Source organism: Procambarus clarkii, chromosome 31 (genome assembly GCF_040958095.1).
Source record: "Procambarus clarkii isolate CNS0578487 chromosome 31, FALCON_Pclarkii_2.0, whole genome shotgun sequence".
In the NCBI taxonomy this organism is placed as follows: domain Eukaryota; kingdom Metazoa; phylum Arthropoda; class Malacostraca; order Decapoda; family Cambaridae; genus Procambarus; species Procambarus clarkii.
The window spans coordinates 28,262,046-28,287,528 of NC_091180.1; the positions used below are offsets into that span (position 1 = coordinate 28,262,046).

The following is a 25,483-nucleotide window of genomic DNA, read 5'->3' on the forward strand; positions in this document are numbered from 1 at the left end:
GTTCAAGAGGTTCACAGAAGGTATTCTAAGCAAAGTAGCAAGTGAAAAAATATATAGTTTTCAGACCAGTCTCATTTATTTTTATTTGATTTTACATACAATCTCTGTGGTTTTCTTGAACCTGATATTCTGTATACTTGCAGTTGGTCCCTCAGAATAATTAACGTATATAAATTGTCACCATTTGCACAATAAACATGTTCTGTGTTACCCCAAGTGACAGGTGAATCTGGGTGCCCATATACTGTCATACTGACCCAAGGCACAGCCGATTCTTTCCTCTGGTTCAACCACAACCTGTTGATAAATTTCATGTGGATTACTGTTTATCATCTAGAGTAAAAAGAATAAAAGAATAAAATGAAAACAAAATACTATAGAACACTGCAAGTTATTAATTCAAGTGTATGAGATCACATTTATAGTCTGGAATAACAAAGACAAATACAACTAAAAACAAGTAATGTATTCAGAACTTGGAACACAAGGATGTCAAGTACAACAAAACAAGCAATGTGAAATTTGGAGTATGTGTGGTAACAATGAAATCTGCTCATGTAAGGTTGGAAACCTGTGCACTGTGCCCCTGTACAATGGAGGAGCTCTTCCCAGGTAACAGATTAGTTTCAATCCTAAACACACAATGTAAGTTAAGAGCTCTAGACACATGAAGCACTGTCTTACTGAGTGGGATAATTAATCTCTAAGTCAGCATGCTGCACATGGTAAGTTATACCAGATATGTGAAAGCATTATGGCTCTCTTAGGTAAGAAAATTGCACTATCAACTACTTACTTACTTGACAGGTTCATTATCAAGCCTTGACAGTCACCAGGGTATATCTGGTACAAAAAAAAATTCCCTTCCCCACCAGCCATAATAAGTATTTGAAGATTGTACTGGCCCTAATGAATTTTGCAGTTATTCTTGGTATTAAATGTGACTTGTGGATAATTTTAGTGCACTGGATTATAAGAGTTTCTAGTAAAGGGTTGTAGTGAAAATATTAAAGTACATTAAAACAGATTGTCACAGAGACCAAGTACCTGTACTTTGCATCATAATTCTTGCTTTCACAGGAGATACATTCATAAGACATAAATACTAAGACTAAGGGCTTATGGAGTTAACAAGAGAAGAGGTTTGTAAACACAGAAATAACCACATGGACTGTATTTTGAAAAAGTCAATTATGTAAACTGGAAGAAACAAGTGAAAAATGTGTGTGTGTGGGGGGAGTGTATGCATGGAAATAAGTATGTTTTTCCATAGGTAGTAATCCTATGAAGTCTCTCAAATATACTGTTGTATACCGAGTAGTACTACTAGTGTAGAGGTTTATACAGTACATATAATGTATTAATACAATTTCCTAATAGTACAGAGAAAACAAGAGCTTTCATACAATAAAGATTTATGGTTTATGAAACCAATTTTCCTACCTAATTGCTACAAATGATGTACAAGGACTATCCTATAGTCTTCCATACATCTTTATACCTCAATATTAAGCATTAAAGTAATATACTGGATACAACTTCAGAATTTTTAAATATCATTCATTCTTTAGCATTTTCATACTTAGCACTACAGCTGCAACAATCTACAACATTTCATTCATAATATTTGTTGTATTGTTTTGATCCACAGAGTTATGGCCCGGAGAATTATATCTTGTCTCAAGCCGAGTCAATAAGTAACTGATTGAACAAGTAACGTGTTCAGTATCAGTATATTTTAGATGCTGGTGAGCAGTGATTTTGTGTGTAACCCAGTCTCAAAACAAGAGCCAAATAAATTAAATGCACTGTACTTTTTTGAAAATATAGGTTCAAGTATGAGTATGCTACACCGACATAAACTAAATTTTAATCCAAGTAAGTAATTATAACACACACCTGATTTGCTGGAGTAAGATCTGTAGATGAGCTGGGGAAAAAAAACCAATACACTGCAATACATACAGGTTATTAACAAGAACATTTGGCTCTGGAGTGACCACCTCACATACTGTTGTACCTTCTGCTTCCCTGCTCAAGAAAGAAATAGAAAAGATAAGAAAGTCTAGTCATAGCATCAATATCTAAACTACACTATGATCTTGGACTATGCCATAAAGATATACACAAATCTGAATGCCATATATGTTTGTTTTACCCCCAGTGGTAACACTGTCATTAAGGAACTGATGTTTGCACAATTCAATTACTACCTGGTAATTGTCTAGTGCTGGGAAGACGGGACACCACGAGCGTAGCTCTCATCCTGTAACTACACTTTGGTAATTACACTTAGGTAATTGCCTTGTGGCAGGTTGTAGTGGTGGCTAGGGGCCAATTAGTGATTAACAAAGCACTCTTTGGTACCAAGTAGCACTTGGAAGGACTTGAGGATTAGGTGAATAAGTATTATTAAGGTCATTCTGGGCTGAATTGAGCATTCTCAAATATGATCCAACTGAAATGTTAGAAAAAGATCTGTGCTGTGCTGGTGCAATACATCGACATGGCCTGACAGTGCATACCCTGTCCATAAGAACTGCAAAACTTGGATTAAGAGAGCAACTTAGTATCCTGCACAGAAAAATGCTAAAAGAATTATCCAAAAATTAAAATTAGAATCCTTATTGAACAAATTTAATACATAGCATTATTTTCTTTCTGTAAGATGATAAATCATTTCATAAATCTGAGTACTGTACCTCTATTAGTAAGAATATGAGCCCAAGCCAGTTTAGTACTGAACTGCTTACGTGGTAATGTACTAGGACCTGGTACATCATGATCTTTTAGAAACATATGCTCTTTTATTTATATAAATTTACTCTTATTTATACAAATTTTGATTGCTTACATTTTTACACCAAGTGTCTGACATCCAATCCATTCCAAAACATCTTGAGGGTCCTCTTCTGAAGCTGTACAAAGTAAGGGCATAGCAGCTTCCCTCACAATGTTCCAATTCAAGCATGGATGCTGTTCCTCAATACTGTAGCCAAGATCATGGAAATATTTAGCTACAGATGAAGGACAAATTTCTGCATCTGAAATACAAAATATCTTTATCCAATTATGCATAAGAATCAAAAAGTAAAAGTATAGGAATATTGTACTTTACAATATTTAGTAAATAAGAATGCAGTAAGAAAATATTCATAATTTATTGTATGGTATTGACTTCTGTACTTGAAATATAACAGTCCTGTATATCTTCTGCCTTGGCTGCTTTTCTGCCAATCTTCTCCTATTCACCACGTATTGTATGTATCAAACAATGCATGAAACTAGAGACTCGTACTTTAGTTTTCCCAAAGTAACATTTCATGGAGCAAGTTCAATAAACATGATTTAGGGCAAACTAAAAAAAAAAAAAAAATTGGCAATATATCTTATGTTATACTATATCCTAAATTTTATAAAAAAAATTTACATGAATTGCCAAGATTCATACAAATAAATTTTGTATCTTCTAATGCAGAAAATCTGGCAAGAACTCAAAAACAAATTTCATCACTGAAAATGTTCAGTATATTTCTCAGCAAATACATATGACTACTCACTCAAAAATTTATTTTGTAATAAATGGGATGCAATAATTAGGAAATAAGTACTGTACTGTATTTAGAAAACATATGTCACAGAACACCAAGGCTATGAGATAAGGGTCGCTGAACAGTTTAGGGGAATACAACAGTGTTATGACTGAAACAAATGAGGAGATATGAGTGAGATGGAATAGCCAAGAGGTAGGGAGTGGCAATGTGCCAGATGACAGGAAAATGGTAGCAATTATATATATTTTTTTTTTTGTTTTTTTTGAGATATATACAAGAGTTGTTACATTCTTGTACAGCCACTAGTACGCGTAGCGTTTCGGGCAGGTCCCTGGAATACGATCCCCGCCGCGAAGAATCGTTTAATTTTATACGTTTATATCAACGTATAAAACTAAAGGGGAACATGGCAAGTGTGCACATCGTAGACATCAATGTACTGCAGTTGTACTGGAAAAAGTATTGTATATATAGTAGGTCAGAGATTGAAAGAACACAAGAAATAACTCAAATATAGATCAGTGATGGTGGGTTCTGTGGTAGAAGCTACGTAAGTCAAACATTTTCAACAAGACAACGTGTGAAGAAGACATGCGAGAAAGACAGGTGTATATGGCCCTTTCTAAACTTTTGTAAAGTGCTTTTCCCAAGTTCATAGAGAGGTGCCTTTGAGACTGATGAGCATGTATGGAATTAAAAGCCTATCCTTATATATACACATGCAAGGTGCTGGTGTGGCATGAGAATGAAAAATCAATAGTTAGGGCTACAGAAATTAACAACCCGAAAAGCATTTGTGGTGATAGGAGACTTGACAGAGTTTAGAGTAGTGTCTAAATATTATATTATTATTGGATAATTTTAGTAATCACGGTAGAGTTTAAAACACAAACCAGTATTGAAATGCATTCATTTTCAGCTCTAGAAAATACTTACTATCTGGAATCCATGTTAACCAAAAGTTAAACCTAAGCTGAACTTCTGTGAAGGCGGTTATAACTCTTTCATAGTATGCTTTTCCGGGCTTGAAGCACTGCTTCTGCATATTCACTTCAACAACTGCCAAAAAATACAGTACAAGAAAACAAAGTTTAATTTTATGAAAGAGAGCCTGTCTGAGTGGATCATTCAGCTGCTCCCTATAATAAGAACCAATCTGGCATGAAAACATACTGCATAGTGTCAGGAGAACTTTTCAAACTGCTTCTTCATGATTATAATAATAGTCATGTTAGTTCACTGATACATGGTCTCCCTTATATAAACTCTCATCCCCATCTAGGAACCATATTCATGCTAGCATCTACATTTAATCAAATTTGATGTGAACCAAAAATTTAGCTTCCTGCCTAAATTCAAGCTGAGCTGGACATACTCAATAATTCAGCAGAGTTTATTTGAACACCTCTGTTTGATTTATTTGGCTTACCTTCAAACGAATCAAGCACCTCAGACCAGGGCAACATGCTTCAGCAATGCATTGTTCCTTTAAACACTTTACTCCAAGGATAATCTCTGTAAACTGTTTGGTCATCATATCTTCAGCCACGTTATTGTGACTCAGCGGCTTTAAATTATTTAAGAGCTGAATTAGGATTTATGAGATATCAAGAGTGGTAGATGAGTGGTCGATAAAAAAATTATTCTGATTCAGCATTATCCAGTAGTCGTTTAATAAGTTTGTTAATAATCACTGATCAAGTTATGGATCAGTCACTTCAAATGAGCTGTGATACAGCTCTTCAGAGACTTTCTTTGAAATGTTATATAGTACTAAGACATATTTTAAATAACAAATGTACCAGAGATAAACCACAGGTTTATATACAGAATCACAGAATATACAGTACATATATTTTAGATATATATCAAATTATACCACCACCATATTTAATTTACAAAACATTTTCAAAACTTCATGAACAATTATGACACTGAATTATAAATTCAGAGCTTTACAAAAACACAAATATTTTTCTCACCATACTTTTCTAGGGGTTTGCGGAGTATGTGGGATGACAAAGAGCCATTTAGTCGTAATTCTTGATATGTGAACTTGTTGAGTATGAGATGAAGCAGTCCATCTGATGTTAATGCTGCAGTGTTGTCCACGTCTAAACGAGTATCACAACTAACTGCATTTAAACATCCTACAGAAGTGTCACTGATGAGTATCAAATACAGTACAGAAAATTTGCATCCCCAAAATTCAGCCTAGTATTATTTCTAGCAAAGTATAGAAAAGTGTAAAATTTAACAAATCTTAATTCATTACTGTTTTAACATCCAATACACCCATTCAGACAGGCAGGCAGATAGGCATAAGTAATTTACCTAAATCTCTATCAGAGTCTTACAACACTTTTAGTGAAGTAATTCCACAAAATAAATGAACCACCCCTATTTTCTTATTGCTAAACTCTACATGAAATTCCTTTTCAGTGTTGTATTTTAATCAAATGATTACTAATGAATTCTCATTTACAAAGTAAAATCTGTCTACTCTAAAAAGTAAAGATAAGGACCTTTATTACTCTCATTTAACAATAAATGTGTATTTTAAATAATTTATTAAATTGTGTAGAAACATGCATGATACTTGCCGTCATAGTAGTTGTGTGTCTACTGCTAATCTATCAAAATGTTGCACTGTACCTACGTCAAAGATATAATTTGCCTATGTGTTTGTAGCTATTAATGTCAATAACATTCTTCAGTTCATTACAGCCATTCTGCATAAAGAAACGTATTCCAATCTTATATACCTGTCTTCACAAATGCCTGTAGAAAAGTTGGAGAACATAACTCCAAAAGAGGTAAGTTCCTTACTAAGTAGAACTCTCCATCATCTGCAACTGCATCATGTATGATCTGAGGCAATGTTGGGGTGTCTGGGAGTAGCAGTGATACCTTATAAAATATGAGTCAATAAATAAGAATTGTATATTCAAAGAAATGTTAGCAAGATTATACTCAAAAGAATTTCATTTTCTATACAGTATTTGAATTAACATTCTCAGAGCAGAAGTGCTTTGCTTCTTGAATTGTATATTACAGTACAGTGTACTGTCTTTTACAGTATTGTATATAAATTTCTTACTTTGGTATTAAATGGATGGTCATCAATGACTTGATGCCACGAGTCATCACTGCTCATGTCATTCCAGGTGTGTTGACTGTACGACACACGGCTTTCTGGTGCTGGGAAGTTAACTACTTCTGGGTTAAGCATTTCTGCATGGATGCTTGTTGTACCAATTTCCTGTAATACATGACATCACTAAAGTACAGTACAGTATCAGGTAAATCAGAAACCTAATGTAAATATTTCATGGAAACTTTAATTAAGCCCACTTATAATATTCTCGACATAAACAACAAGGGAAGTTTATAGAGGATTGTTCAAATACACCCTTGACAAGAGATCTTAACAGCTGTCGATGAATTATATTCGTAATAAACCGAAAAGAAATAAACAACTTTTAAATTTAAATTTCAAAATTAGCCTGAAGTTTACCACTTGAAGACTACTGTAACTAAATACAGTACCTGTAATATAAAGTGTGTGTGTGTGTGTGTGTGTGTGTATGTGTATGTATGTATGTATATATATATATATATATATATATATATATATATATATATATATATATATATATATATATATGGAGGAGTTTTTTAGTTAGTTTAGTTCATTTATTATGCACTCCATACCCATCTTGTGGGCGGTAGTGGAAAGGGTTACAGAGGCACACAATGGGCTCAGGGACTGAACCCCACAATTCATTTAGCTAAGCAAGTTACAATCTTGATGAGCTATTTACAAAATTCAATATAAGTCGTCACATCAACAATGGGTTCGAGATCGACCTCAAGTACTGGTTCTAAATTAAGCAACTGACATGTGGAGAGCTAGTGTCACAATTTATATGCAGGCGATGAGTCACAATAACGTGGCTGAAGTATGTTGACCAGACCACACACTAGAAGTTGAAGGGACGACGACGTTTCGGTCCGTCCTGGACCATTCTCAAGTCGATTGTGATGAGGAGGTAAGGACAGGCAATAAATAGGCAAGAGTTCATTTATTATGCACTCCATACCCATCTTGTGGGCGGTAGTGGAAAGGGTTACAGAGGCACACAATGGGCTCAGGGACTGAACCCCACAATTCATTTAGCTAAGCAAGTTACAATCTTGATGAGCTATTTACAAAATTCAATATAAGTCGTCACATCAACAATGGGTTCGAGATCGACCTCAAGTACTGGTTCTAAATTAAGCAACTGACATGTGGAGAGCTAGTGTCACAATTTATATGCAGGCGATGAGTCACAATAACGTGGCTGAAGTATGTTGACCAGACCACACACTAGAAGTTGAAGGGACGACGACGTTTCGGTCCGTCCTGGACCATTCTCAAGTCGATTGTGATGAGGAGGTAGGGACAGGCAATAAATAGGCAAGAGAGAGCTGAGGAGGAAAGTAAGGTGTAGGGGATAGTAGTAATAATGAGAACTGCAGAAGGCCCATTGGCCCATACGAGGCAGCTCCTATTATAACCACCGAAGGAGATAGTAATAGGAATAAGAAGAGGATAGCAAGGGAGCGTAGGAGAAGACAATGAACAGAAAAGGGAGAAGAGAGAAAGAAAAGGAAAGAGAAAGAAAGATAAATGGAAGGGGTAAGCTTATGTTAAGTCACGTTTGTTAGAAAGATTAGAGCATTTGAGTAGGGGCATTTCTTCCCTGTGAAAGGGAAGAGTCCACAGCAACAAAGCCAGGACTCAAGTTCATGTTGGGTACATTGTGTATAAGAGCCGATTCTACAAGACAGCGTCTGTGTAGAGTAGAGGCAGGAAAGATTATTACCTCCTCATCACAATCGACTTGAGAATGGTCCAGGACGGACCGAAACGTCGTCGTCCCTTCAACTTCTAGTGTGTGGTCTAGTCATCACAATTTATATGTTTGTCCTGCACACCGCCCCCAATCCAGTGGGCCGCGGTGGATAGGTTACAATCACTCAGTTACTACCTACAGTTAGCAAACTGGGGATATTTGGCTAAAATTTCTGGTAGCAGATCATTTTGAATGAAATATTTACACATCGCTGGAACATTGGTTATAGAATTGTCTCTATATGGAAGATATAGCAAAATTGATTGCTCAAATGCCTTTTGGTTGATAATGTCGGTGTTGCGGCTGTAAGTACGTGCCTTACCGTAATAATCTATGGTCTGTGGCAAATATGCTTAATTTTCCTTATAATAAGTGAAGTTTATGAGAAGATTATCTCCTGGAGATGAGAGCACATGTCCAACCCCCTCCACTTGTGTTTACATCTGAGTCCAGAGTCATGAGTCGTAAGCGCCCAACCGACCCTTGGGCTAAAATAAAATAATAATAATAATAAATAATACATTTTTATTCAGTAAAAGTACATACATAGTTGTTATGCAAACATAATGTTGGATTTATAGATAGAACTAGTACATACAATACCTAACGCCACTAATACGCATAGCGTTTCGGGCAAAATTATTTGAACGCCATACATTGCGTAAATTAATATTGATATGTATTATAGGCCTTTACGATGTGCTTTGTAAATGTGAATATCATATATATTGTCTAACACAAGAATTATTTATGGTGGACTATTCACCATTAAGGACTATGGTGAAGAGTTGTGAGCACCATCTAGCGCACAAGTACAATAGCGCTCAAAATACTAAGCATAAAAGACATGGGAGGGGGGGGAGACATATAATATAATAGGAGTTTAGCTTCTGACGTCATTCATGTTAATTAGTATTACATATTCGGCATTTATCTTTAATATTTATTGTTATATACAAGTATAACTAACATATATAATAAGAGTTACCTTCAAACCGGCTACGGGGTCTAGTGTGTTGTGCGTTGGAACATGTTTGTGGCCGTTGTGTTGTTGTGACCCTTGAGGCCCACCTAGAGTTACCTGAGGGTCAATAACACTCTGCTGGCACCCTAGATATTTCATAGGGGGCCAAATAGATCAACACAAAAAACACTAAACAGTGGATACAAATTGGATAAGTTTAGATTCAGAATAGACCTTTTGTCAATACAGTATACTGTAGTGGTTTGAGAATAGGGGGGGGGGTGTAGATTTATATAATTTATCTTCATATTCACATAAATCTTGATCATGAGTTTTGAAACAAATATTTTATCGGCGTTTGGGAGCAGCTTCCTAGAATGTGTCCTCGGTGAGAGGCCAAGTGAGCCTCAGATCCGCACTTTTACTCAAGTGGCCAAAAGAGGTGAGATATTCTTAATTATTTATTTATTTATTTATTTATTTATATACAAGAATGTACATTGGGTTTGTGAGAATACATAGCGTGGTATTTACAATCTTGTAAAGTCACTAGTACGCGCAGTGTTTCGGGCAGATTCTACAGTTAATGTTCGTATTTGTTTATTCTTGTCTTGAACTTTTATCCATTTTCATGCATTTTGGTATGTATTGAGTATCGTTCATGCCTCTATTGTTTCTGACATTCTGATGCTTAACCATAGACTCGGTACAATAAAAACACTTGAATTACTGAGTGTATCTAAAGCACTTCAATCTGTACTATGTATCTGGAACATAGACAGAGATAAATCATTAAGAATGTTTTACCCCAAATCTGCAAATGAAAATAAAAAGCTTAAAGAACCAAGAGAAAAATAATTGGTGGTGTACAATAAACTTTTGCAAAATAACGATGCTATAAACAAAATAAAAAATATCATTGTCAATTACTGAAACAAATGTTGAAAATGTTGCAGAGGAAACCCAAGAGGTTCATGTAGTGCGTGAGCTTAATCATGACTAGGCTTGGTGGCCTCCAGCACCAAGTCTTATTAATGAGGCAGCTATCACGCATATATAAAGTTTCTCTTTCTTTTATGTCTTTTTTCGCAGTTGATTTGCATACTTTTATATTATTCCTTCTTTGTGCAGTTATTTTTACTTGTGCTCTGATAACGAATGTTTTAATCTTCACTTTCACCCTGTTAGTTGCCATAATTAACTTACACAAAGTTTGTAGTCAAATTATAGTATGATCTTTCCTAACAATGTTGTCAGGCAAGAAAACAAATTGAGGGCCCATGACTTGAGAAAGATTCTCAGGAAATATATTATGTACTAGTTACTTTAAATAAGTGTATTATTGCACAGCAGTTTTAAGATGCTGTAACAGTAAAATGGCATTATCTGTCAACATATCTTGTATCATGAATTTCAGAACTTGACTCAATTACCATACAAAGATGATGTTTAATTATTTCTGGTTATCATACTATAAATAAATGAATTAAGATCCATACAAATTGCTAGTGAAGAAATGGAGAAATAGCTGTAAGAATCCATACTGATAAAAGCAGGACAAGATATTAAGAAATGTGCAGAGGAAATTAGTATCCAGTTTGGATCATATTCCAAGTCTCGCTTCAATGTGGATACAGCTTGGATAAATTAGGATTCAGAAAAGATCTGGGTAAATACTGGTTTGGAAAATAAGTTGTTCATTTATGGTGCAGATTACAGAGTCATGTAACAGGTGCGAGATTGTTGGATTGTTTCAAGCATAGGTTAAACGAATATGAGCGAGTGGGACTTTATATAAACTGAAAATAGATGCTGCCTTGTATGAGCCAAAAGCCCTTCTGCAGCTCTTTCTATTTTTATATTCTTAATAAATATATTTGTAAGATTGTTTTGCATTGTTTTATGGTAAAATAGCTCGTTATATTTTATGCAGTTTGGTTATGTTCAAGACAAACTGAATATATTAGTCATACTAATATTTGTATATTGCATTACAGCAAATCATGAACATGCGGTTCCAGCAGACATTGTCATTCCTTTGAGGGCTCATAAGTGGAGGAATGTGATCTCGTCCAGTTCCATTTTTGGGCAGTTTCTTACAAATTGCACAGATGAAAATCTCAAAGTAAGTTAAGTACAGTCATTATGAGTGAATTTGGCCATCTTGATGCCTTGTTAAAAGTAAAGTTATTTAAGAATGTCTAAACTTTTATGGATGTGGACTAAGGGACTTTCAAAATGCTGACTTTGTTAATGGTTTGAACATTTTTATATAAATTCATAGAATGATTAGTTTGTATTAGTACAAGTCATGGTGTCCATACTTTTTCTTAAGATGACATCAGTACTTGAGCATTGTGGCTAATGTGGCATTCATTATGCAATAATGGCCCATATGCTCATCATTAATAATATCTTTCTTTATTTCAGTTGGTGCAATCATCTTTAACATCGTGCAAGTATCCTCTAAGCAAAATTTGGAAGACGAAGGATCTTTTGTGCATCAATTTACAGAGACACAAAATAATAAAATCTCTTATACATCAAATGAGAGCTGCAGGTGTGAAGTATGGAGCTTCAAAATTTATGGAAAACGTAAGATTAGAGTTCTTAATGGTATGCTTGTGTTTGATATTTAGTTATCATTAATCTTTTTCTCAGTCATGGTGTGGGAAGGTATCAGCTCAGAGAAAGAATAGGAATAATATAGTACAGTAAATTAAAATTAGATACTATAATAAGAGGCTATTTTTGCACTTGATTGAAAGTTTGGTTCCAATTTAATCCCACAACCGATATAAAAATATGCAGGAAATGCTTAGGTCATTGTACCACAATGGTGGGTGGGGAAGTCACAACATCCCTACATCAAATGCTAGTAACAGCTTTGCCGAGTAATGATGTAACAGCTAGATTGAAACAGAAACACTAATAGCAGAAAGTAACAGTCATTTAAAATTATCACCCTCACCACATAATGAATAATTAACTCTAGTATTTATAATTTCATCACTTTCTTGAGGTATAGCATTGTCACTCACTTTATTCACCTATATGACATTGGTATACTGTATTATGTTTTGTGATCCTATGTCTGATTGATTGTTTTCAAGTATTACTGAATTAGTGTTAAAGAGATTTCCATATTTTGGATATGATTGTGAAGTATGTACCCTCTAAATTGCTCACTACTTGTATACACAAATGGCACTGCATACATTATCGTCATCACTACTGTACATTGTGCCGAGTTTCGTGTGGGGCACTGTGCATCATGTATTATTATATTTCTATTAATTTATTTCTCTCATGTTTTGCAGACAGTTGTGAACTTTCACGCCAACTTTGTGTTAAAGGAAGCAAAACCGAGAGATCGATGCCAAATAAATAAATTGCGTGGGTTAAAACTTCTGATTCATCTGATAAGAATGGTAGCATTTAGTAATGGGACGATAAAACTGCAGGAGAAAGGCCATAGGGAAGACACATACACAAAGGTGACTAAAGATTATTATGAGTGGAAAACTGAAAATAAGGAAGAGCGGCAGCCATGTGAAGCAGCGAAAGATCAAGATATATTGGCACAAGATGAAAACTCAGAGCAACAGACATCAAATGCTACTAGTGTAAAATCAGAATTGACTGATTTTGCAACTGGTGAAAAATATGGATTGACTAATATGGTTATTAGTGAACAATTGGGATTAACTGATGAGATTGTTAGTGAAAATTTTTTACCAACTGATGTGGTGCGTGGCTCACCTGAACTATGTCCACAAAGAAAAGTGAAAGAAGGGGGTTTAGGTAAAAATTTGGAACCAGAACAAACTATTAAGGATTATAGTAGACAGAAAATGAACACTTCATCTTACGATGACTCCATTAGAGAACTTACAAGATTTTTGTCTGAAAGTCAGGCATTAACATGGCAGAGGCCACCAAAGTTAGTTAGTGAAGTGCATGAATTTGTAGAAGGGGCTTTGGAGGTACAAAAGAAAACAGAATATTTGTTATTTTTGGAGCAAGACTTGAAGGATGAGAGCAGAAATGATGTTCAGAATTATGAAGACCAGTGTGATGGCAATAATGGCTTAGAGAAAGTAAACTTGGTAGTTAAAGAAGAAAACTTATCAGGAGAGTGTTGTCCCAGAGATAAAAATAATACTCTTCACTTTGTCATTATGGAGGATTCAGCAGGTAGAGAAACTATTCCAGGAAGTTATCAGTATAAGCCTATAGTAAATATGAAGACTGGAAAACAATGGAATGGCTTTGCAGAAGACTATTGCAAGTAGGTTATTTCATGTTCTGTTTTTTTTATTACTGGTCATGTCATTGTGGGTTTGATCTTGTTAGGTAAAGCTTGTTAGTGTAAGCTTCTATGATATGTTTAAAGGCATTCACTTCTGTTTGGCCTTCAATCTACCTATCCTGCTTACACAGCAGTGTCTTACATCACCCATTTGTTTCACATAGCATAATCACCTTGCTACATGTACTCTTACTTTATCAGGCCTTGGAATGTGTGTAATGTTGTCTTGCATCCAGTCATTAGAATATCCACTTTAACATTGTGTACCTGTCCTCTTATTGCAGTTTTACAATTTTATGTTCGACTCCATATATCTTAGTGGACTGACCATGGCCTTGGTAGTCTAGTGTTTTAACCATCTGCTTGACATGACATGGGCTGTGCATTGTCTACAAACATATTCTGCCACACCTAACAAATCAAATCAAACTGTCATATTTCTACTAGTTACATTTCTCAATTCAATAGGATACCTGAGTGTGCTTAGGTATCTTCCCCCCCTCCACACTTCCCTCTCTACCACTCTCTCTCTCCCCTTCCTTTCTCTATTCTCCTCTCTCACCCCTCCTCTCCTCTCCCCTCTTCTTCTTTTCTCTCCCCGAACATTCTGTCTCCCTCTCCTCTCCCTCGCTCTCTCTTCTCCCTCCCTTTCTCTTCCTTTCTTTTCTCCCTCCCTTCTCTTTTCCCTCCCTTTCTTTTCTTCCTCTCTCCTCTCCCCCTCCCTTCTGCCTGCCTCCCCCCCTTTCTCTCTCTCTCTCTCTGTACAAATCGTTCTTGCACTTTCTTACAGTCAATATTGACTTATTAAATACGTGCATATGTGACACTAAACATACTAGTTTACCTTGAAAAGCTTCATAGAAAACACCGACCTTCCCTAACCTTCTTAGTATGTTAAGATAAGCATCTTATTGCTTCGTAATTACAATTATTACTTAACCTATACCTATAATAGGTTAAGTAATACAGTAATTGTAATTACGAAGCAATAAGATGCTTGTCTTAACATACTAAGAAGGTTAGGTAAGGTCGATGTTTTCTATGAAGCTTTTCAAGGTAAACTAGTATGTTTAGTATGACACATATGCACGTATTAAATAAGTCAATATTGACTATACGAAAGTGCGAGAACAGGTTGCTCTGTACTCACCTAGTTGTGCTTGCGAGGGTTGAGCTTTGGCTCTTTGGTCCTGCCTTTTAACTGTCAATCAACTGGTGTACAGATTCCTGAGTCTATTGTGCTCTACTGTATCATATCTTCGACCTATCGCATCGCTGTTTTAACTAATTGGCACATTTTTGGTATAAAAATTTGTAATTTTAAACTGCCAAATATGTTCATTGAGACAAAATTTGGCTAAAAAATAATGCTCATGAGTCAGATTTGGGATATTTGTGATATTTTAAAAACTGCAGGGGGGGGGGGGGGCAAAATGTGACCCATCGCCGTTTTCAGTAATTGGCACATTTTCGGTAAAAAAAGTCATAATTTCAAACTGCAAATATCTTCTTGAGGTTATCTTGAGATGATTTCGGGGCTTCTTAGTGTCCCCGCGGCCCGGTCCTCGACCAGGCCTCCATCCCCAGGAAGCAGCCTGTGACAGCTGACTAACACCCAGGTACCTATTTTACTGCTAGGTAACAGGGGCATAGGGTGTAAGAAACTCTGCCCATTGTTTCTCGCCGGCGCCTGTGATCGAACCCAGGACCACAGGATTACAAATCAAGCGTGCTGTCCGCTCGGCCGACCGGCTCCCCCGTGCAGTGAGCCAGAATTCTGCTAGAAAATTAACGCTCATGAGTCAGATATGCGATATTTACGATATTTTGAAAACTGCAGGGGGTTTGGGCAAAATGTGACCCCATTGCATTGTTTTTTTAACTAATTGGCATAATTTCTGTATAAAAAGTTGTAATTTCAAACTGCAAATATGTGCATTGAGCTAGAATTTGTCTCAAAAATAATGCTCATGAGTCAGATTTGCAATATTTTGAAAACTGCAGGGGGAGTTTGGGCAAAATGTGACCCATTGCCATTTTCAGTAATACCTTGAGGTTACCTTGAGGTGCTTCCGGGGCTTAGCGTCCCCGCGGCCCGGACGTCGACCAGGCCTCCTGGTTGCTGGACTGATCAACCAGGCTGTTGGACGCGGCTGCTCGCAGCCTGACGTATGAGTCACAGCCTGGTTGATCAGGTATCCTTTGGAGGAGGTAATTGGCATATTTTCGGCAAAAAATGTTGTGCAGTAATTTCAAACTGCAAATATGTGCAGCGAGCCAGAATTCGGCTCGAAAATAACGCTCATGAGTCAGATTTACGATATTTACGATATTTTGAAAACTGCCAGGGGGTTTGGGCAAAATGTGACCCATTGCATCGCTGTTTTAACTAATTGGCATATTTTTGGTATAATAAGTCGTAATTTCAAACTGCAAATATGTTCAGCGAGCCAGAATTCGGCTCGAAAATAACGCTCATGAGTCAGATTTGCGATATTTTGAAAACTGCAGGGGAGGGGGGAATTGGGCAAAATGTGACCCATCGCCGTTTTCAGTAATTGGCATATTTTTGGTATCAAAAGTCGTAATTTAAAACTGCAAATATGTGCAGTGAGCCAGAATTTGGCTTGAAAATAATGCTCCCGAGTCAGATTTACGATATTTACGATACATGTATTTTGAAAATTGCAGGGGGGGGGTGGGCAAAATGTGACCCCATCATATTGCTGTTTTAACTAATTGGCATAATTTCTGTATAAAAAGTTGTAATTTCAAACTACAAATATGTGCAGTGAGCCAAAATTCGGCTCGAAAATATCGCTCATGAGTCAGATTTTCGATATTAGCGATATTTTGAAAACTGCAGGGGGGTTCGGGCAAAATGTGACCCATTGCCGTTTTCATTAATTGGCATATTTTTGTTATATAAAAAGTCATAATTTCAAATTGCAAATATGTGCAGTGATCCAGAATTCTGCTAAAAAATAACGCTCATGAGTCAGATTTGCGATATTTACGATATTTTGAAAACTGCAGGGGGTTTGGGCAAAATGTGACCCCATTGCATCGCTGTTTTAACTAATTGGCATAATTTCTGTATAAAAAGTCGTAATTTCAAACTGCAAATGTGCAGTGAGCCAGACTTCAGGTCGAAAATAATGCTCATGAGTCAAATTTGCAATACAGCCTGTATTTACAATACTGTATTTTGAAAACTGCAGGGGGGTTTGAGAAAAATGTGACCCATCACATCGTGTGTGTGTGTAATTACCTAAGTGTAGTTACAGGATAAGAGCTACCCCTTGTGGTGTCCTGTCTTTCCAGTACTCTTTGTCATATAACACCTTGAGCCCCTCTGTGTGTGTGAGAGAGATAATCGCCAAACCATCAAAATACAGTAGTATGCAGTGCTCGATGGATATGCTGGCTATTTCATACCAAATTGTTTAATCTCTGCAACTTCTTACTTTTCCTCAGAATTTTGGAGGTAGAGTTGAGGCGCGCAGTCGAGCTGAAACATGGTGTCGCAGGTTGTCTTGAATGGAAGACATTGTTACAGGAGCAGGCTTGGCAATGCATGACTCTTCAAATGCTCTCTGTCTCACACTCAAATTGTGTGAAAGTTGAAATTGATAGTTATACACAAAATACAAAAGGTATGTGTAAGCCACTAGCTAAATGGTTGCTGTGGTTTACTTGTAACTGTACTAGTTTGGTATTTTTTTGGTATTGTATATAGTATTGCCATTCTTCTTAAATATTCCCAAAATGATAATTCTTTAATGAAATTAATTCATTAACTTATCACAAAGAACATAATTTTCAGTGATCAAACTGTGACGAGTCTGAGATGCATAAAATATAGGTGTTCAGAGCAGTTTCTCATCTTGAAATACAAGGACTGGCATATATGCAATATACTGTAATATGAAACATAAAAAAAAATAACATTTTATACCAAATCCCTTAGTCATATAGATTACCAGCCCTGCATCTGGAGAGGTATCCTCTTTCAGATAGATATATGGATATGCATGCATAAACATATACATACTCTTTCAAGATGCTCAGAAAAGAGCTACTCCCAAAAGTTGATTACAAGAAAAAACAAGCATTGAGAATCTTGAGACGGTGCTTTCAGAGCAGTCCTTTGGTTGTTCCCGTGAGCCATATACCCAAATGATCCACCCAGACCACAAAACATGCCACACTTTCTTGACATGCTTCCTCACCATTACAGGTAACTTTATTAATAGTCCTGCAATATAAATTGAGGAGGGAAACAATTGAAAAATATGTCTACCATATAGAGATCAGCTTGCTATCATATAAGTCATAAAATACGAACTCAATTCCCATTGCAAGCAAAAACATTTTGATAGGAAAACAAATTATTGCTTGACCAACTAACGAATAGACCACTAGCCAGTAACTCTGATTACCTCAAGATGGCAGTAGACATGTAAACACAGCCAGTGAAGCTGATATTCCTTACATGAAGGCCAGGCCAGCCCAATGTGCTAAGACAAGTGGAGACAAAGACATTAAACCACAGCAACTGGGGGAAAGCTCATAAAGCAGTGTTTCAATATTTTCAACTCTGTTTCTTGAGTAGTCCCCCCTCATTTGCATGTTGATGTTTTGATAGTTCTCTTTTAATGACAGCATGGCCCTGGTGATTGTTTGGTCTATGAATGTGTTTCTCTTCATAGCCCACAAGGTCACACAGCCATCCCAGGCAGGCTATGGTAGTTGACTTCCTGAGCAAACTTTATTTTCAGTTCTCAAGCCTGGACATTGTTTTAAGTCAGGATATTATTTTAATTTAAATATAAAGTAGACCACATGAGCACTCTTGCAAAATAATTACCTAAGCACTACTCCCTATGCTTGCTTAGCCCCAAACAATAAAGTGTACTGTACAGTATCTGCAAATTTTTAATTTTGTATGATAAAAAAATGTGTGCAAGTGTGAATTCATGTGGGAACACCAGTGTAAAATGTGGGAGCTTTGTACAGTACAGTATAGGATTTGTTTTGTTCATAATTATTCATTCCTTCACAGAATGGGCATTTGTGTTGTACAACTATGCACGGCTCAGTATGATATTTAAATCTTTTGAAGAATATGTTAGAAAAGGACAAGTCTCGCCACTCCCTTCTCCAGATGATCTGGACTTCTCTCTTCTTAGGCAAGATGTAAGTCTTAAATATTAGTGCTTGTTCATTGTTACTTATTGCAGTCATATTTTAATCTTATCAAAAATGCTCAAATATCCTTGAATCAATAATTTGAGTGTAAACTATAGTACTGTGTATACATTATTTCTTCTATAACTAACATAAATTTAAACAAATTTAAGTTACGTGGTTACAACAATACCTATGGATTTGCTAAGAAAAGCAATAGATTTATAAATGTTACAATGGGAAGCAGAATGATAAAATTTTATTTATTTTATATATATATACAGTACTAGAGTTCTTACATTCTTGTAAAGCCACTAGCACACGTAGCGTTTCGGGCAAGTCCTTAAAGTTTAATAACCAGGTGCCCATTTTACTGTTGGGTGAACAGAGGCTACAGTTAAGGATTGGCACCCAGTAAACCCTTCCCGGTAAGGATACGAACCCAGGACAAAGCGCTCACGAAACGCCAAGCGACTGTGTTACCACTTTGTCACGGGGACTTGTATGTAAAGTTTTAATCACCAATACATTGCACAGTATGTCAGTTAATTTGCAGTTCTATTTGTGAAACATGGTAATCCTACCCTCTCAGGATTGAATTACAAAAATATGTACATAACTGAGAAAATAACTGATGACTTTTGCAATGTCATTATTATGGCTTTCTTTTTCTAATATACTCTTAATGTTTCCAAGTCTTCAAACATCTATTCTGCCTCACTGAACTGGGAAAAAATATCATTGATATTTTTATTATTGATAATAGCCACAGAAGAAAATTAAGAAATTGGTTAAAAGAATTGGTAGATGTGTTTAGCTTCAAGAACATGGATGAAGGGAAATGTATACCGTGTAGTTGATGAGTCACAATAATGTGGCTGAAGATATGATGACCATTATCAAGTTGGGCAATTATCCGACTTGATAATGGTCAAAGATGGGCGAAAACATCTTTGTTTCTTCATTTTCTGAGGGTATGGTTTCGTCATCAAGTGTATATCAAGTAAATCAAGTTTGGAGACCTCATTTTCAGAAGGACATAGCAGATCTGGGGAAGGTGCAACACCGGGCAACAAAAGTCATTCCAGAGCCAAGTCATCTCTTGTATCAGGAATGCTTGAAGGCCACGGGGACTAACAACACTGCAAACCAGGCATGACAGAGCAGATCTTATTGAGACGTTTAAAATACTGAACAAGTTGAAGGATGTTAATCCTGATATTTTCTTCAGAAGGTCAGATGTAACACAAACAAGGAGTAACAGTTTCAGGCTCAGTAAGCCACAATGTAGGACTGAGAACAGAAGATGTTTTTTCACCCTCAGTTTCACCCCCACGTAACTGCCAACCCATCGAAGCTGTAACTGCCAAAACTGCTGAATTTCAAAATATACCTGGAAAAGATCAAGGCAAATGGAGGGGGGGGGGGGGACTTTTGACAAGCCGCCGACTTCCTGTCCTTGTCGAGGCCACTAGGGTTAGCGGCCCTCAGGTAAATCAGGTATATTATACCTATGTTTTTCATCAACACTTAAGATTCTTTCAGGACTTGAATCTTTGCAAAATATGCCTATCTCCACACAATTTTAATAGAACCAGCATTTGGATAGCTACCTTTTTATTATTTTTATTTAGATTTTCCCTAACTGTTTTAGCTTTTACGTAAGTGGGACACAGTTAATACAGTATTGGAAAACACCATTAGTCAAATTAAGTTGGGGAGTTGCTTTGAATTAAATTCAAATTCAAATGTTTATTTAGGTAAAGTACATACATACAAGGGGTGATACAAATATTGATGAATTTATAGATAGAGCTAGTACGTACAATGCCTAAAGCCACTATTACGCAAAGCGTTTCGGGCAGGAAAAACACTAAAGATTAAAACTTAATACTAATTGAGATTAAAGTATAAAATGTGCTGAGAAAATAAAAAAATAAAAAAAAGGGGAACATGGCAGAAAAACAGCAAAAATACAATTTAGTCGACAAACAGCATTGTTTAAAAATAAGACATTGGTTGACATTATAGGGGTAAGGTAGGTTACAGGGAGTTAATTAGGTAGTGCTTAGTTTTTATCTTAAACTAAGGTAGAGTCTTTTACATGATTGGGAAGGTCATTCCACATTCTGGGTCCCTTGATTTGTAGAGAATTTCTAGTTTGATTAAGTCGTACTCTTGGAATATCAAAAAGGTATTTGTTTCTGGTGTGGTGCTCATGGGTTCTGTTACAACCTTCAGTGAAGCTTTTAAGGTCAGGATTGGCATTACAGTTCAGCATTTTATATATATATATAATACACATGAGAGGATGTGCAGTGACTTAATATCTAACATATTCAGAGATTTGAGTAGGGGTACCGAGTGATGTCTGGGGCCAAGGTTGGATATTGTCTTAATAGCAGCTTTGTGTTTAGTAATTAGAGGACGTAAATGATTTTGGGTAGTAGAACCCCAAGCACAAATTCCATAGTTGAGATAAGGATAGATGAGGGAGTAATAGAGCGTCACCAGGCCAGTGCGAGGTAAATAATATCTGATCTTAGAAAGAATGCCAACAGTTTTTGAAACTTTTTTTGATATATTTAGAAATGTATATATATAATATGTAAGGAATGTAATGTATAATGACTTAATGACTGGTTTGTGCAGTAGATTTACTTTAAAATTTTTAAGTGTAGTTAAAACTGAATGCATTTTTACAGGAAGAATGGAATCTAGTTTGGGTGTATATTCTTCGTTGGCCAGAGATCGTTGAAGAAATTACGCTAGATATTTTAAATGGATCTGGCAAAGTCAAGACTGCTGCTGTTGCTCGATTTTTGCATTCTTTTGCTCATCGATTCAGTGCATATTACAGTCGATATCATATACTTGTTGCCAAGCCACTGCCCCACTTGATGCCACTAATGTATGCAAGGCTTCACCTCCTCCAAGCAGTTTACAATGTAATGACAATTTGCTTTAGTGTGCTTGGAATTGACTCTCCGCCTACTTTTATGTAATATGATAAGATCTATAGTAGACTTGGTCTAAAAAAAAAATACGTTTCATCAGCATAAATGCATTGGTGACTTATCAGTCAAAGAATTTTATTTCTATTATTGTTAAGTTTGGTTTTGGGCACTTTGCAAGACACCTGAGACATGTGAAGTTATACTTGGAGGTTAATTTCCTGCAGCAGATGAAGTATTAATTTGTTTACTGCATTAGGGGTTGCAGGAATAGGTCTAAAAGAATTATTAAACATTAATCAATAAGTGCAAAATACTTGTCATTCTTTATTTTCTCAAAGAAAATTTTTCTTAATGAAACACACAATTATTATTATAGACTTTATTCCAAAAAGATAAAAAATCAAATCTAGAAAATAAATTAATCACTTTTAGCTTATTTCCTGTAAACATTGTAAAAGGAGCAATCTTTGAAAGTTATTTTGTGAAATAAAAATGCATCAATCACAAAGCAGTTATAACTTTTGTGTAAATATATATATTTATTCATCAGCAGTCATACTTTTTGAGTAAGCACATTGCAAAGTTGTTACTATGAGAAGGTATGCTACATGAAATACATATTTCCATATCTTGAAGCTTCAAGATATGTTGCGTACACTTTCTCCTTACGTACATGTCTCAACATGCCCTTCTATGTTTTACCTTTTCTAGCTCCTCCTCCGAGTGACTTGTCTTTACTTCCCTGCTCTTACCTCATAGCTCACTCATTTTAGGTAGTAAAATGGTATTAAATAATACTTGAAAACAAATCTCATAATTCACTGCAACTTTTCCTGAGCATTCATTTTGGTTTCCTTGTCATAATAGTTGTGCTGTATCAGTATTTTTCATAGTTATACATTTTTATACTTTTCTCATAAATTGCTTGTATCATGTATGAATACAGTTTAAGAAGGTAAATTAACTTTGTATAATAATATTTAGTTTTACTAGGAAAATATTTATTTAGTAAGGAAATCATTTCATGTTAGGAAGTTATTATCAATGAGAAAATCAGTAGGAGTTATGAGGATGATTCAGACCTGCACACATTAATGTGATATCATTGTGCATTATTAATAATGTTAATGACTAGAGAAAGTTTGTGTAAGTATGGAGAGTTTGAGCTGTGAATTGTCAACACTGTGCTTTCATAATTATGTATTAAATTTAATTTATCATTGTATATTAAAATGGAAAATAAATAAAAATTTTATATATGTTTTATAGTTCTAAATATTTCTCAGTATTTGATACACTGTACAGTTCAGTAGTTTATTTTTAAAATAAATTACAAAAGAGAAATTGTTTGCCATGAATTTAAACCACTAATAATAATTATCTACATGTAACTAGTAAGCCTACATTCTTTGTTAATGATTTTGCTATGGAAAATACCCACATCTATTATAAATTTTATACAATATGCAGGAAAAATACTGGTGGTTTGTGTAATCTTACAAAAGAATAAATACTTTAGTCCGGAAGAGACAACGAAAAATGACGACTCTTGAGCAGAAAACAGGGTTAATATCCTGCATCGTCTACATCTCGTTCTCAAAACGTTTCTGGCTAATTAAATTTAAAATCCACCAGTTTCAGAGCTGGTGACATAATAAACAAACTATCTCAATTACACATTCAATAACAATATGAGATTACACAAAAATCTCCTTACCCCTCTTGATAAAATTTGCATCTCGAGGTGACGCCGAGGAAGGAAGAAGGCAGCCATTGTGAGTAGTACATTGACCTTGAAGATATGATATGTTGCATGGTTATTGTTGCTGAGATACTGAGCCTACCACTGTGACCACTATCTCTACCAGCAAGTCCCAGAATGCAAAGTGACTGACCATAGCCACTATTGGTTGCCAAGACTTGAAACCAAAGGAAAGTGCAGCTTTCAGTTTATTCTATTATACGTAATTATAGGCCATTTAATAGTGTAGGAATTTATTGTTATGCTGTAGGAAACACCACCCTGCAAGGGTATGCCATCATCACAGCCATCATTAACTAATATGCGTGTGTCATAAATGAATTTACCGGTAGTTACATTGTATATGTTACCATGTAACATCTCCGCAGGTAATTTGTGAACACGCATGAAACAACTTGAGCCAGTACATTTCCACAACTAACAGCCGCCATTAATACACGTCCAGGACGGACCACAAGTGGTGGACCGAGTCCGATGCTGGATGGTTAGCTCACACTCCGAATCAGCTGAGACACTTGCCAATTGTAACTAACACATTTGTAGCAGTATTACTAACTATTTAATTACAGTTTAGTAGATAATTTGTATCAACCATTTCATTACGGTGTGATAAACTGAATTATGACCAACCCCCCAGAATGTGTGAAGGGAAGTTTACTGGTGATAATATATTACAAAAATACAGTCCACTCTAATATTACAATTCAGTCTATTGAATTAATAATCAAATCAATCACTGGGAGATTTCCCCACATTTGCAAACATTTAATTATGAATTACCATTTCCCTTGTCTCACATCTTTATGGGGTGGAGAGCCTCATTAAAATTAATTGTTGGCATGTTTGGACAACACTGTTAGTGGTGTAGAAGTGCTGTAATTATTAAAAGAAGGGGCCAAACCAGGAGGGCTGTAACACCATCTGGGTCATTGGATAATTGGCATAGAAGTACCTTATTGTCACCAACCCTTCCTTGGAAATTCCTTCACAAGGCAAAGAGGCACTTACACACTGAACTTTAAATACAGTATTAATTGACTGATCTCATTCGTTAGATTAGCTTCTTTTTGAATTACTTCGATGACCTAATTGAGTATAGGAGTAGAGAAGCCAAAGGCCCAGTCAGTTGTTAAAATGATTTATAATATTTATGGTAAAATTATTTTTATTAAGCCATTTCCTATTGTTCTTTGGTATATATTACTTGTCATCCCAGAACTAACACTATAAACCAGACACGACAGGGCTAATCTCATTGAGACCTTTAAAATGTACTGAATAAATTGTAAGATAATAATCTAAACCACTTCACAAGATCCAATGTAATGTATGCAAGGGGCAGCAGATTCAGCTCATCAACACTGAGCTGAATCGCTCAAGAGTCATATTTCCAATAGGCATCGTACAATATTTTGAAAACTGCAGCCAATTTGGGCAAAATCTGACAAGTCTCCATTATCACTAATTTGCATATTTTTCTTATAAAAAGTCGTAATTTAAAACTCTAAATACAATATGTGCAATGAACCAGAATTCAGCTAAAACATAACGCTCAAGAATCGTATTTCCGATAAGCATCGGAAATACTGAAATACAGTAATAGGGGAACATTTACTAGAGATGGTGGCTTTCGGGTAAATATGTTACTGATGTTAAGTGGCAGTGTTATTTATATATACTATACTATACTTATGCTTTCTGAGGTGTGCTTTTAATGAAGAATAAGTTCTGGTTAAGTTTTGACTCAGTTTTGTATGCATATTTACCGTTATGTATTTATCATCTTGGAGCCCTCTAGTATGGATTTAAAGAACTAAAAGTGTGCCATAAAGTATTGAGAGTT

The 25,483-nt window shown here is 35.7% G+C and overlaps 2 protein-coding genes across 3 annotated transcripts; one reads left to right on the forward strand and one right to left on the reverse strand.

Moving 5' to 3' along the window:
* Window positions 1–54: 54 nt before the first annotated feature.
* Window positions 55–8,930, reverse strand: LOC123758814 (ribonuclease P protein subunit p40). 2 transcript variants are annotated; one of them, XM_045743542.2, is made up of 9 exons: window positions 8,778–8,930; window positions 6,655–6,816; window positions 6,320–6,464; window positions 5,537–5,704; window positions 4,491–4,613; window positions 2,855–3,044; window positions 2,214–2,266; window positions 1,900–2,031; window positions 55–297 (listed from the first exon to the last, which is right to left on the reverse strand). In XM_045743542.2, exons 2-9 carry the CDS (start codon window positions 6,784–6,786, stop codon window positions 287–289), a joined length of 954 nt encoding a protein of 317 aa, XP_045599498.2. In that variant the 5' UTR covers window positions 6,787–6,816; window positions 8,778–8,930; the 3' UTR covers window positions 55–286. The 2 variants fall into 2 exon arrangements, with proteins under 2 accessions (XP_045599498.2, XP_045599497.2); XM_045743541.2 differs by lacking the exon at window positions 2,214–2,266.
* Window positions 8,931–9,453: 523 nt separating this feature from the next.
* On the forward strand, window positions 9,454–23,222 carry LOC123758813 (uncharacterized). Its single transcript, XM_045743539.2, has 7 exons — window positions 9,454–9,861; window positions 11,417–11,544; window positions 11,850–12,014; window positions 12,740–13,710; window positions 17,209–17,387; window positions 18,797–18,930; window positions 21,627–23,222. Exons 1-7 carry the CDS (start codon window positions 9,747–9,749, stop codon window positions 21,924–21,926), a joined length of 1,992 nt encoding a protein of 663 aa, XP_045599495.2. The 5' UTR covers window positions 9,454–9,746; the 3' UTR covers window positions 21,927–23,222.
* Window positions 23,223–25,483: the final 2,261 nt, after the last annotated feature.